Source organism: Bos indicus x Bos taurus, chromosome 3 (assembly GCF_003369695.1).
Source record: "Bos indicus x Bos taurus breed Angus x Brahman F1 hybrid chromosome 3, Bos_hybrid_MaternalHap_v2.0, whole genome shotgun sequence".
Taxonomy (NCBI): Eukaryota; Metazoa; Chordata; class Mammalia; order Artiodactyla; family Bovidae; genus Bos; species Bos indicus x Bos taurus.
Genome location: NC_040078.1, coordinates 27,053,934 through 27,067,976, shown reverse-complemented (window position 1 = coordinate 27,067,976; position 14,043 = coordinate 27,053,934). Strand labels below are relative to the sequence as shown.

The window sequence follows — 14,043 nt, the reverse complement described above, 5'->3', positions numbered from 1 at the left end:
TCTTGGGATAAAGCTTGAGATGTCTGCTTCATCGTTTTCCTTACCTCAAAGTGGAAATTTTCTAGGCTTTGAACACAGGGACTCATAAGTATCCAACCTTTTCTCATTTCAAAGCTCCAGAAAGGTAGCATGAGCTGTTATTTCTAAGTTATTTCAGGGGTCTGGGGCCATGTTATGTTAATGACATTATCAAAAAAAAAAAAAAAAGAGGGGCCTACAGCCCTATTCTGCTTTGATAATTGTCTTTTATTAAAGTGATCCTACTTATTTCCCACTTACTTCCTGCTTCTTACGAAACCTGGCCACATTTCTTATTAAAAAGAACTCCTGTATTTATAAGGGAGCATTCATTTGCCCATCTGCACGTGTGGTCTGGTGTGCCAAAGTTGTAAAATACTCTTCTGTGTGAAAGTTGAGTATAGCCGAAAGTGCTTTTTAGTGTGTCAAAATGTATCACAGTATATAGCACACAAAATGTGTGTTACCTGAAGTGTGGGCTTTAAAATGGTAGCTGATGACATCAGTGTTGGAACTAAAAATAACTTCAAGTTCACATCATTCAGGCCCAGATAATCCTGCACAATTAAATTATGTTTAGAATGTAAAGTCCTGCTTAGTCCTTGACACAGACCATTTGCCCTCCATCCTGAGAACCCAGGGCATTTTCTTCTTAAATTGCAGGGCAGTGAAGGGGACTGTAACTATTTACAGTCTCACTCTGTATTTTCTGATTCATAACTAGAAATAGGTGGTTGGGAATAATACTGTCTTTGAGACTTCTCAGCAGGCCCAGGGAAGGTTAAAAAAAATAAAAGGCTGGAGTGGGTTGGAAGAGTGTATCATGCCTCTCCCAAGGGTCAGTGACACCTTGCACCAGTTTGGGTAGGGTGAGGAGGGCAGGCGGCCAGGAAGAGTTTGGAATTTGAGATAAAGGACTGTGATGGGTGGTCACACCCCAGAACGGTGTTCTTCCTCGCCCACCTTCCCTCTCCTCCTGACAGATGGGAAGACAGTCCAGGCTTTCTCCTGGGTTTCAGTGGTGTGGTGCTGAAGTGCTACAGGGTGAAGCGCTTTCAGGGTGACTAATGGAGACATCTGTTCACAGCGGGCTGTAGCGGGTGATGCCTCAGAGTCTGCGCTCCTGAAGTGCATTGAGGTGTGCTGCGGTTCTGTGAAGGAGATGAGAGAGAGATACACCAAGATCGTCGAGATCCCATTCAACTCCACCAACAAGTACCAGGTCTGAGGATCTGGGGTCTCGTTGCCAGGGGGCACAGAAAGGAAGGACATAGGCTGGAAAAAGATCCATCCACCCTTTTGGAATTTTCCAGGTTTAAATGCTTTCTAAAAACGAATTAGTCACACTCTTTGTGAGTGCTTGAATTTGACATCTGACTCTGTGTCCGTGTAGAAAATTCTCATTTATTTGAACATTAGTAGGATAAATGGAGCCTCTTCTTTCTAACGTGTTGTCCAGGCCCTTTTGAGTTCTCCTTTGTGGGTTGGAGTGGGTGTGGGGATGGGGGAGAGGGCTGGGCAGGGCTGTGGGTCCCTGTTCTGAATTTTCTTTGGGAAAATTGTGTACATGAACATGTGTCAGGGATGCGTGAGTACCTTGCCACGCTCGTTTCCTCTGTAGCATTCAAAGTGTGCTACAGGGTGTAAGACAACTAAATTTAGGAATAAGGGCTCTTGTATCTTTCAGAACAGATACTAGGGACTTACCTAGTGCTCCACTGGTTAGGATGTCTTTTTCACTGCCACGGGCCTGGGTTCAATCCCCTAGTCAGGGAACTAAGATCCCACAAGCCACATGTCGCAGCCAAAAAAAAAAAAAAAAATCTCCCTCCCTGGGCTGTCAGGCCCAGCTGTCTAATGTTTGCATCCTTTCCATTCTTCAGTTATCCATCCACAAGAACGCCAATGCAGGTGAGCCCCGGCACCTACTGGTGATGAAAGGTGCCCCAGAAAGGATCTTGGACCGCTGCAGCTCCATCCTCATCCATGGCAAGGAGCAGCCCCTGGACGAGGAGCTGAAGGACGCTTTTCAGAATGCCTACCTGGAGCTGGGTGGCCTCGGAGAGCGTGTGCTGGGTACGCTGATAGTCCGGGAAACAATTGCAAGTTACCACCTTAACCTCTGCTTCTCGTTAACTTCCCTTTATTTGCCCCCTTTGTTTTGAAAACAATAAGCGCTGAAGACACAGGGCAACAAAATCCTGCCGGTTTGCCTCTGATTCTGACTTAGACCTTTAATCTCATGCTGGTCAGTTCTGTTTGCTCAGAAAAGGAGAGGGAAAGAGTAGTTGTCTGGCTTTTGTTGCTATGTCCATGATCTGTAAGCTTCGTGAAATGAAAATTCATTCATTCCTAGGGCATCTAGAATAAAGCCGCTTCCCAGCTGCCACAGAATGGCTGTGAATTTACCTGGGCACTTTGTCACCAGCTCACAGATTAGGTGAATGGTGAATTTGGAGCCTCGGATGCCTTCTGTTCTGTGTCAGCCACTGCAGACAAGAAGCACGTTCACCCACTGTGTCATAGGGAAAGTGGCATCTGTCATCTTTTGTACAGATAAAAACTGAATTACATCATTAATGTAATTCCTCTGTTCTCCTTAGCTGGGTAACTTAGAACTGATTACCTGGTCCCCATACTCTTGTTCTTACCTGCTCTTCAGTCTAACTTGAGGTGTCTTAGGTCTCTATTCAACTGAAAGGTCATTCTTAAGTGTTTGTTTTTGTTTTTTTTTTCTGTTTCTGCACCTCCACCACCCCACAGTAGAAGCAGTCTCTCCTATGAATCCACAAAACACCTGATACCACTTTAAAGGCCATTGTAACCTCCATACAACATCGAAAGAAATGTCTTAAGTATCATGATTCTTATATTAACAACAATAGTACTAGATGAGGAACCCCTTGGGCAGAGTGTGTCTGATCCGCATTTACCCTCAAAGAAGCTTGGCTTCCTTCTTGTACACAGCTGCTCAGCAGTAGATGTTGTGGTTAGATGAACAGTGAGCAGAGCCATGGCCTTGGTTGTTTTCTCCAGAGAGGAGAGTAGAGACAAGTAATCACATGATGTGCCAAAGTCCAAGTAACTGAGGAGACGGGGTCTCAGTTCACTTGCATTCAATCGCTCAGTCATTTCTGACTCTGTGACCCCATGGACTGCAGCACTCCAGGCTTCCCTGCCCATCACCAACTCCGGGAGCTTGCTCTAACTCCTGTCCGTCGAGTCGGTCATGCCATCCAACCATCTCATCCTCTGTCATCCCCTTCTCCTCCCGCCTTCAGTCTTTCTCAGGATCAGGCTCTTTTCCAGTGAGTCAGTTCTTCACATCAGGTAGCCAGAGGATTGGAGCTTCAGCTTCAGCATCAGTTCTTCCAATGAATATTTATGACTGATCTCCTTTAGGATGGACTGGTTGGATCTCCTTGCTGTCCAGGGGACTCTCAAGCATCTTCTCCAGCACCACAGTTCAAAAGCATCAATTCTTTGGCACTCAGCCTTCTTTATAGTCCAACTCTCACATCTGTGCATGATGGAAAAATCATAGCTTTGACTATATGGACCTTTGTCAGTAAAGTAATGTCTCTGCTTTTTAATATGCTGTCTAGGTTTGTCTTAGCTTTTCTTCCAAGGAGCAAGGGTCTTTTAATTTCATGGCTGCAGTCACCATCTGCAGTGATTTTGGAGCCCCCCAAAATAAAGTCTGTCACTGTTTCCATTGTTTCCCCATCTATTTGTCATGAAGTAATGGGACCAGATGCCATGATCTTAGTTTTTGAATGTTGAGTTTTAAGCCAGCTTTTTCACTTTCCTCTTTCACACTCATCAAGAGGCTCTTTAGTTCCTCTTCGCTTTCTGCCATAAGGGTGGTGTCATCTGCATATCTGAGGTTATTGATATTTCTCCCGGCAATCTTAATTCCAGTTTGTGCTTCATCCAGCCCGGCGTTTCTGATGATGTACTCTGCATAGAAGTTAAATAAGCAGGGTGACAATATACAGCCTTGACGTACTCCTTTTCCTATTTGAGACTGAAACCATGGTGCTCAGACTCCCATTTCTTCACATTAAACAGAGCCTCATCCTCAGAGGCTTGGTGATGGATTCTTGTCTGTTGCGTGGTTTCCAAGGACTCTGTATCATTCATAAATGTTCAGTGAAACTCATTTGGTTATAAAAGTAGAATTTTTTTAAAAAAGCTTTCCAAACTAACAAACTGCTACACAACAAGCTGGGCTCCTGCAACTTTCTCTGTCACTGGAAGTCCTCACAGACTCCCTGCCCTCCTGCAGGTTTTTGCCACTTGCTGCTGCCAGATGAGCAGTTTCCTGAAGGCTTCCAGTTTGACACCGACGATGTGAACTTCCCTGTTGATAATCTCTGCTTCGTGGGACTCATCTCCATGATTGACCCACCACGGGCTGCTGTCCCAGATGCTGTGGGCAAATGCCGAAGTGCTGGAATCAAGGTACTGCCCCCACCCTGCCGTGGCATCACCTCTTAGCAGTTCTGGGCGCCCTGCTTAGTGCCCCTCAGGGTCCACGTGATCGCTGGTGTTTCTCACCTGGAGTATTGATTTCTCATCTCCAAAGCTTTTTAGTTACCCCCGGAGAAAGCCAAATGGTATTAAAATGTTGGTGTAAGCTGCAGATGAGGGATCGAAAAGTTAAAAAAAAACCCGTAAGAGAAATGTAACTGAGCAAATTAAAAAGTGCTGAAGACTTGGTAAGGTTTTAAATTTTGAAATACTGCCTTATTCTAAATTAATACTCCTCATGCAATGAATGGCCTGTCTTGTGTTTTCAGATAGTTGGTTGTGAAGGGAATGTTCGGTGCACCACTCTGTGTCTGTCTTAAGTTGCAGAGTGTTCAGGTGCGCCGATTCATTGTGCTTTATACAGTCTGCCGTGTTACTGGTTGTTTGGCTTATTTCCAGCTTCTCAGTCTCAGGAGTAATACTGCTCTGAAAAGCTTTGTAAAAAATTCTTCTCCTACCACTTTGATTGTATTCTTAATGTAATCATAGGGTCAAAAAGAACAGTAATTGATTTGAATTCTTGTTACTTACTGCTTTCCCTCCAAATCGGGCCAGTTTCAGGATGCTGACCAGCAGTGTGTGGGCCCTATTACGCACCAGCATGAGATTTTCACCCTTTGTTGTTGTTGTTGGGTTTAGTAAATTTGAGTATCTTTGTTTGATGGTGTAAAAAGATAACTGTTTATCCTGTGTGATTGTGTGCCAAGATAAAATCTGGGTTTTGCTTGTTGTCTTCTGTGAACTCGTATTTGTGTTTTGGGCTAGTTCGTGTTTATCAGTGTTCTGTTTGCATTTCTTTCCCTTTGATATTGCAAGCTGAGTCATCCTTGATATTTATTCTTGCCCACTTGTAAGACTTCTCAAGGTCATTTGCTTGGCAGCTGCATTCAGCAGATTGTCCTCTTTTCTGCCACAGGTCATCATGGTCACCGGAGACCATCCCATCACTGCCAAAGCCATTGCCAAAGGTGTGGGGATCATCTCAGAAGGTAATGAGACTGTAGAAGACATTGCTGCCCGCCTCAACATCCCAGTGAGCCAGGTGAACCCCAGGTAAGGCGGGAAGGTCAGAGCACTGCTGCCTGGAATGTGCAGATGCTGGTAGTCGGGCATCTTCAGCTTGGTTCTATGTGGTTTCCTTCTAGGGTTACTCTGGGTAGGGAGGCCCCTTCAGTGGCAGAAAGCAGCCTTGTTCCCAGGGAGGGTTTTCTTTTTTTTTTCTTTTTTTAAAATTTATTTTAATTGGAGGCTGATGATTTGACAATATTGTGGTGGTTTTTGCCATACATTCACATGAATCAGCCATGGGTGTACATGTGTTCCCCATCCTGACCCTCCTTCCTGCCTCCCTGCCCATCCCATCCCTCAGGGTCATCCCAGTGCACCAGCCCTGAACACCCCAGGGAAGGTTTTCAATAAGAGCAATCATTGTAAGCAACACTTAGATGGTGCTTACTGTTCTAAGCATTTGCCATGGAAACCTACAGAGGTCGGTAGCGCTCCCAGCTTGCAGAGCAGGGAAGCTGAGGCCGAGTCACGCGGTACACTCAGCAGTCCGGCTTCTGAGTTCATGCTGTTCCCCTTCTCCTTACTGCCCAGCACCTAGCACCTTGTCATTTTCAGGTCCACACTAACAAAGTGGGCAAGGCCTATGACTTAGGCCAGCAAGAATTTTGGCGATACAGTGAAATAGATAACTTGAGACAAATTAGTTTTGCTTTTTTAATGTTTTGTTAAGGCTTAGGGGCCACCCCCAGCAAACCCTACTTTGGGTTTGGTCTTTCATCAGCTCTGCCACTGTCTAAAACTTAGTTATGTTGTTTCGATGCATCCTGTAAACATGGGGTAAGGAAGGTGAGAGACAGGCCTGCCTCTTGGTGGTCGTGAATCTTGAATGAGATAATATACATGAGTATGCTTTGTAACCTGTAAGACACTGCACAGGTAAGACCTTTTACTTAATGGGACAGTTCCCCGTGGCTTTATGGTGTTACGCTTCCCTGGTGGCTCAGACGGTAAAAAATCCACCTGCAATGCCAGAGACCTGGGTTTGATCCCTGGGTTGGGAAGATCCCCTGGAGGAGGAAATAGCAACCCGCTCCAGTATTCTTGCCTGGAGAATCCCATGGACAGAGGAGCCTGGTGGGCTACAGCCTATGGGGTCGCAGAGAGTTGGACATGACTGAGCAACCAACGCAACACTGCATGGTGAGAGAACTTCTGTTCTCAGTGAAAAGGGACAGACAGGTGACCTTTATTTGTGGGGGTTTTTTTTTTTTTTTTTTTTGGTCCTGATCGAAGGGATGCCCGGGCCTGCGTGGTACATGGAAGTGATCTGAAGGACATGACTCCCGAGCAGCTGGATGACATCTTGAAGTACCACACAGAGATTGTGTTCGCCAGGACCTCTCCGCAGCAGAAGCTCATCATTGTGGAAGGCTGCCAGAGACAGGTTGGCACACAGCCGGGGCGGGCTCTTTCAGGCGCTGCTGACCTCAGTGATTGCAGTTCCAGGAAAAACAAAAAAACAAGGCAACAGTGCTGGAAACCTGAGCCAGCTAGCTCCTCTCTGTCTCAGAATACATGGGCCAGTAAGAAGCTCCAGGCGTACAGAGGATGGTGACTGGATCATGGTTTAGCCAAGACACATACTCTACTGTACTGGTCTTCGCTGTGGCCCAGAGTCAGAGCTTCAGCACTCAGCACCAGAAGAGCAGTGCAGGGTCCTGATGTCCACACCGGAGATGTGAATGCCCAGGAGGTTCATCCCATAGTTGGGAGGGACCTGGGGGTGATGGTGCATAAAGGAGCGGGGCTTTCCTGAGTGACACTCACCCGAGTCACGACTTCACGTAGACCTTGTGAACGAGGTGCAGGTGTCTCCTGGATCCTGGTGCTTGATACTAGCTGTGTGCATTCTTGGCTGAGATAGTTCTAAGTCTAGACGGAGGCTCAATGGGAAAGGAGCAGTGTCTGTAATGAGAAGCAAATAAGAGGCTGCACCTCACTTTACGCCCAACCACGCAATTCCACTCCTTTTCCTGGCAGGGTGCCATCGTGGCTGTAACTGGAGACGGTGTCAATGACTCCCCGGCTTTGAAGAAGGCAGACATTGGGGTTGCCATGGGGATTGCAGGCTCAGACGTGTCTAAGCAAGCTGCTGACATGATTCTCCTAGATGACAACTTTGCCTCAATTGTGACTGGAGTAGAGGAAGGTGAGAGTGCTGCGTGAAACCTGGTCCAGATGCTGCTGAGCAGTATCCATTTCTGCACGTCATTTCCGGTCCTTTTCATTAAGCTCTACATTAAAAACAATCTTGCTTTCCCAGGTCGTCTGATCTTTGATAACTTGAAGAAATCCATTGCTTATACCCTCACCAGTAACATTCCTGAGATTACCCCCTTCCTGATATTTATTATTGCAAACATTCCACTCCCTCTGGGGACCGTCACCATCCTCTGCATCGACTTGGGAACGGACATGGTAAGTGACTGGCACACATTCCACACATCACAGTGCTAAAGTGTGGCATTAGCACTCACTACTGTGTTCTCTGGGTCCCCGTGGCCAGCATTTGGAAATATCACTACCGAGAATTTCTTGGCCTGTGTGTGGCAGCCTCAGCATCAAAGATTCAGTGTTAATCATTCTTTAAGACAGGTGTCAATACCTATTTATCCGATAGAAATCTTCCCTTTTGTATCATTTTGCCCTTTTTTTAAAAAAAGACGGGGGACTTGTAATATCTCATTATGGAAAACAGTTTTTTTAAGGGAGAGCAAGAATTTGAGAACAAACAAAAGGGTCACAACATGAGCTTGCCAGTTTCTGATGACTTCTCGCCCCTCCTTCAGGTCCCTGCTATCTCCTTGGCTTATGAGCAGGCTGAGAGCGACATCATGAAGAGGCAGCCCAGAAACCCCCAGACGGACAAACTCGTGAACGAGCGGCTGATCAGCATGGCCTATGGACAGATTGGTGAGCCAGCAGATTTCAAGTATCTGTAGGGGTGCTGTCTGCCTCAGACAGGGTTTCTGAGGCTTCAGAAGTTGGGTAACTTCCAAATCTAAGATGAGCCAGGATCTAGGGTAAGGCTGGGGATTTTTTTTAGATTCCCTTCCAAGTGAGAAGACATCTTTTGCCATCTTCTCAGAAACCTTAGTTCTTTAGATTGGGCAGTTGCAACTGAGCTCATCTGCTTTAGAACAAAGAAAGGCCCCTGCTCATGGAGCCTTTTGAATGCCAGGCACTGCTCCTAAGAGCTGCAATATTAACTCAAAGGCAGCTTTTCTGGGGAAATAAAGTCCTACCACTGATTGGACTCAGCAAACTCTGAACTCTGCACCCAGTGGAGTTTGGAGGTTTGGCTGACTGGTCACCATCACATGGCAACTCTGCACCCTCACTCTCCCCACCCCCAGTGCTTGATTTTGGTTCCACTCATGGAACAGAACCAGCTAACAGGTAGTCTAGATGGTGGACAGTGAAAATGCCCTTTGATCCTAAACACTGCCTTTAGCAGAACTTCATAAAGCCACCAGCAGCAACTTGTTCTTCTAGACTAATTGCATCACTGTGAACACTTGGGTAAAAATGCAACAAATCAAGTATGTTTTGGAAACATGGCAAAGATTGATTTAACCATTTCTGACAACAAAGCAATTGGCTGATGGCTAGAAAGGCCTAATTTTGAAGTAGGAAAATGGTCCAGAGTATAGGATGAAATCCCACCCCAAAGAGTTGAAGGCAGTATAGTTGGATTGGATCCCAGAGAGAAGGATCCTGGAAGTGGGGGAAGTGGAGGATCAGGTCAGAAAGTGCCACATTCGTGATTTCCACAGTGGCTGGCAAAAAGGCCATGTGTAAAAATTTTGAGAGATGGAACAGGAGTCGTAATTTTTTTTCAGGAATTAAAAAATGGGGATGTGGATTTTTACCCCTAAGGGTCATGTCCTGATAGAAGCAGATGACCAAGGAATAGAGGTGGGTGTTTTTAAGAACAAGGGCCAGGTCCCTCTTTTAAGCTCTAAAAAGTGACTCGAAGTGGAACAGGTGTGGGTGAAGAGTGTGCCCGCAGATGATTTGTACCAGGCCCTGGCATTCAAGTTCTTTTCAACTTCTCAGGTATGATCCAGGCCCTGGGGGGCTTCTTCACTTACTTTGTTATCATGGCTGAGAACGGCTTCCTCCCAAATCACCTGCTGGGCATCCGAGTGACCTGGGATGACCGTTGGATCAACGATGTGGAGGACAGCTATGGGCAGCAGTGGGTGAGTGAGGGCTGCCCGCCCGCCAGTGCCAGACAGAGCTCCTCTAGCACCAAAGGACAGGGCCTCACGGCCTCTGGACACAAGGGCCAAGAGCCAGGCTCATCCGTCTGCCTTGTGCGTTTCAGACCTATGAACAGAGGAAGATTGTGGAGTTCACCTGCCACACGGCCTTCTTTGTCAGTATCGTGGTGGTGCAGTGGGCTGACCTGGTCATCTGCAAGACCAGGAGGAATTCTGTCTTCCAGCAGGGGATGAAGTGAGTAGGCCACAGTCGGGGGTCTCAGCTCAAAGACGGGTCTGGTGATGGGTGTCTAACCCCTGCGCTAAATAAAAAGCCCAGCACCTGACACATTGGACGGAAGTTCTAGAACCTTGTCTGGGGAGCTAATTCATGCAGCAAAATGTCATTTTCTAGGTTTTTTCATCTGAACTCAGGTTCCTAAGTACAAATACATAAAGACCTATGAAGACATCAACCTGCCATGTGAAACATAGTAGGGATTCCCCTGGCACTCCAGTGGTTAAGATTTCACCTTCCAATTCAGGGGACATGGGTTCGAACCCTGGTCAGGGAGCTACATGCCTCATGGGCAAAAAAGACCAAAACATGAAGCAGAAGCAATGTTGTAACAAATTCAATAAAGGCTTTAAAAATCGTCCACGTTAAAAAAAATAATAAAAAACAATGTTAGAAGATATACTTTTATTTGCAGTTTTTTAACCTCTCTCCCCTTCTTGTTTTTAGGAACAAGATCTTAATATTTGGCCTCTTTGAAGAGACAGCCCTTGCTGCTTTTCTTTCCTACTGCCCTGGAATGGGTGTTGCCCTGAGGATGTATCCCCTCAAGTAAGTCCTTCTTCTTTTAGGTCCAAAAAGTTGGAAATAACCAGCATGGCTTGTTCCTCCCATGGCACATGTTAGTAGCTGTTTTTTTCAGAGCTGTTGGGTGATAGGTACAAGAATTCCTCTGAACTGGGAAACAAAGGCTGACTCAGTGATGCAGACCAGGAATCAGCATTGCTAGGGCCACCCAGGCTCTGACCCTTGGGCTTGCTCACCAGCCAGCTGAGCTGAGCACCAAAGCCCAGTTGTCTTGAGGCCAGCTGGGGGCATCCTCAGCTGTGAAGTTGGGGTCACAAGTCCAAATCTTGATTTGCTCACCCAGTGAGTGAAGTGCATCCTATCGCAAGCCCCTCATCTCTGGGGCCTCTGACTCCTCTGCTTTCAGAGGAGGATGGTGGAGCCGCAAATCTGAGGTCTTTATAGTCGAGCACTGGTAGTGTCAGGAGATCATGCATAGGTAGGAAGCCAGCCACTTGTCTTCAGTCAGAACCCAACTGGCCTTGAACATGGTGAAAGACAACACCTTTGATAGATTGAATTTTCACATGCAGAATTTGCCACAAACTCCCAAGAGTGTTTTGAAGGATTGAGTGTGTTTGTGGTATCTGCCAACTGGTTCAGGTTAGGCAGCTGCATCCTCGTTAGAATACGCTAAGCCACAGAAACTGCGACTTGTGATCTGAACATCAGTCTCCCCGTCCTTGTTCAAACCCATCTGGACTCTCTCTCAAGTAGCCTGTTGCCCTCAGCACTTCTCCCTGTTCTCATCCCAGAAGTAACCAGACCTCGTGGGGTCCCTGTCTTCCTGCTGGCGGTGTAAGGGTAGACTGGCATCCAGGGTCTCGTTACTGTGCCAGACGTCTTCCTAGCCTTGTACCCATCCAGGCTTACTTGAGGTGGATTGAGCACTCCTCCTCTGCGTTCATGTTTGGGAGGCCGTTCCTCCCCACTCCGTCAGCCCTGAAGGTTGCTTCCCTTGGGGCTTCCCTTGCTCTTGGCTTCCTGGGCCCGCGCAGCTGCACCCCTCCTTTGCCATTGTTGTCGCTTGTGCACTCCATAGATGATAATCTTCAAAGCAAGGGCCACAGTATCATTTTTTGGCTTTATATTCCCAGTGCCCCACAGAGTCTGCACACAACAAGGGCAAGCCTTGCCCAAGCTGAATTCTATCATCTTGGGCCATTGTTTTAAGAGAAGGCCAGGAGAATCAGAGCTCTCTAAAAAGGCCAAAATGAAAAGTCTCACAACAAACTGATGCCTCTGAGCATCTTTTGCTGTGACTTGAGAGAGAACTTGTTCCCAGTGGGTTCTACCCAGTGTGGAAGGTGGCTTAGTTACAAAGGTCCCCAAGTCAAGCGAAGTCGTCTTTTAGCAGCTGTGGAGGACACACCAGACAGGAAGAGGGGGAGATGCCAGAGCTCTGCCCTGGGACGGCCTTCCTCCTGTGGTTGCCCTGGGAAGTTGGGAGTCAAAGTGTCAGCCTCTTCTAGAGGCTGCCCAGGGTGCCTGTCTCCAGGCTGGGGACTGTGGCAGCAGCCCCTGGGTCCCCAAAGGCCTCGGATCTCTGCTAGGACTCAGCTGCTTACTCCCCGGGTCTGGAGTCAACACACTCCTGACTCTTCTAAACTCTACTGTCAGAGACCAGATTCAGGGGATGATTAAACCAGTCATGACCCACACTCGCAGTTCTTTTATCTTCAAATGCCAGGACATGAGCCAAATGTACTTGAGTTTCTTAAATATTTTAGAAAAGGAAAAAAGGAAATATCCTGTTGGCTCTGGAATTGTCAACAAAAAAAATCAAAGCTGACCTACAGTACCAACCGGTTCTCATGGAAACCCAGCTGAAGGTGGCAGTCTGCTTTCTTCTGCGCCTCTAGGCTCTGAGCGTGCAGAAGTGGGGTGTTTTCATCATGAGTTCTGTGTGAGTGCTCAGCAGTTAGCCAGGACTGTGCCTGGCTTCTCCTTTGGGGCTGATGTGTTCCACTGTCCATTTGCTGATGTGCAGTCTCTGCCTGCCTCTGAGTGGTGTCCACATGTAAATTGCCACCTGGTTCTGCTTCCAGACCTACCTGGTGGTTCTGTGCCTTCCCCTACTCTCTTCTCATCTTCGTGTATGACGAAGTCCGGAAGCTCATCATCAGGCGACGTCCTGGCGGTGAGTACAGGCATTTTCAGTTAGGACTGGGGCTGGGGAGGGCTGCCTAGTTCTGGCTCTTGCTCTGTTTCTTTCGAAGTGTCTGGGCTCCTCCACAATCAGCCTGATTAGCTAAGTCCACGGGACGCTAACTACAGTCACAGCCCATCCACAGCCCATGGAGATCTCAACTGAGGTTTTAGAACTGATCAAATACAACCTGAATAGGATGTGGTAGAAACTTGGTCAGAAGTCTAAACTGTCTTTCCAATTAAAACATTACTCTTAAAAACACATACAGTTGCTGCTAAGTCACTTCAGTCCTGTCCGACTCTTAGCGACCCCATGGACTGCAGCCTACCAGGCTCCTCCGTCCATGGGATTTTCCAGGCAAGAGTGCTGGAGTGGGGTCCATTGCCTTCTCCGACATACAGTTGAGGGCCCCGTAGACTTAGTTCCGCAAAGCTCACAGTCGCTGACCTCTGTCTCTCTGTCTGCTACCCGCAGGTTGGGTGGAGAAGGAGACCTACTACTAGACCCCCTCCTGCACGCCGTGGAGCATCATGCCACAAACTCTGCACCCACCACCCACCCCCTCTTTGTGTACTTCAGTCTTGGAATTCAGAATTCCACCCTGGTAGGAAAGCACCGAAGCATGTGGGGAAGGGAGACGTCCCGGAATGAAGCATGTAGCTCTATGGGGGGGGTGGGGGTGGGGGGAGGGGTGCCCGAGAAACATCCGTCTGTGGAAACGACTGTGGGGAAGGTTTTTATGTGCCTTTTTGTTTTTGTAAAATGGAAAACTCGGAAAGACTGAAAGAATACATTTTATATTCGGATTTTTACAAATAAAGATGGCTATTATAATGGAGTCCGCCTCACAGCCTTCATCAGTTCTGTGGTCCAGATGTCCACGCAAGATTCATCTGGAGCGGTGCTTCCCAGCGCACGCGTCCCCGGCTGGCAGCCTCATCAGCATCACCTGGGGACTGGTTAGCACAGCGAAGCCACGGCCATGGAACAAGACGCTAGCCAGCAATCGGTTCAATAAGTCTCCAGGTGATGCTGATTCACATTCAAGTTTCAGAACCACAGGCTGAGGGAAACTTCCTGCCTATGCTTTTGTAGTCTGAGGAGACAAGCTCACCCGAACAGGGTTCCCCATGGGCTCTACTGCAGGGGCTATGGCTGAAACTCCCCACTGCTGCCTCCACATCTGTTTCTTGATGAACATACCT

General features: G+C 47.5%; 1 protein-coding gene across 1 annotated transcript in view; it reads left to right on the top strand.

Annotated features, from left to right (window-relative positions):
- Positions 1-13,676, top strand: part of ATP1A1 (ATPase Na+/K+ transporting subunit alpha 1) — a 32,390-nt gene extending 18,714 nt beyond the window's left edge. The window contains exons 11-23 of the mRNA XM_027535865.1: positions 1,106-1,240; positions 1,902-2,094; positions 4,307-4,482; positions 5,468-5,604; positions 6,853-7,003; positions 7,600-7,768; positions 7,883-8,037; positions 8,409-8,532; positions 9,679-9,824; positions 9,950-10,080; positions 10,570-10,671; positions 12,735-12,826; positions 13,313-13,676. Coding sequence (XP_027391666.1) covers positions 1,106-1,240; positions 1,902-2,094; positions 4,307-4,482; positions 5,468-5,604; positions 6,853-7,003; positions 7,600-7,768; positions 7,883-8,037; positions 8,409-8,532; positions 9,679-9,824; positions 9,950-10,080; positions 10,570-10,671; positions 12,735-12,826; positions 13,313-13,341 — 1,740 coding nt within the window. The 3' untranslated portion in view covers positions 13,342-13,676. The remainder of the gene's footprint in view (positions 1-1,105; positions 1,241-1,901; positions 2,095-4,306; positions 4,483-5,467; positions 5,605-6,852; positions 7,004-7,599; positions 7,769-7,882; positions 8,038-8,408; positions 8,533-9,678; positions 9,825-9,949; positions 10,081-10,569; positions 10,672-12,734; positions 12,827-13,312) is intronic.
- The last annotated feature ends 367 nt before the right edge of the window (positions 13,677-14,043 follow it).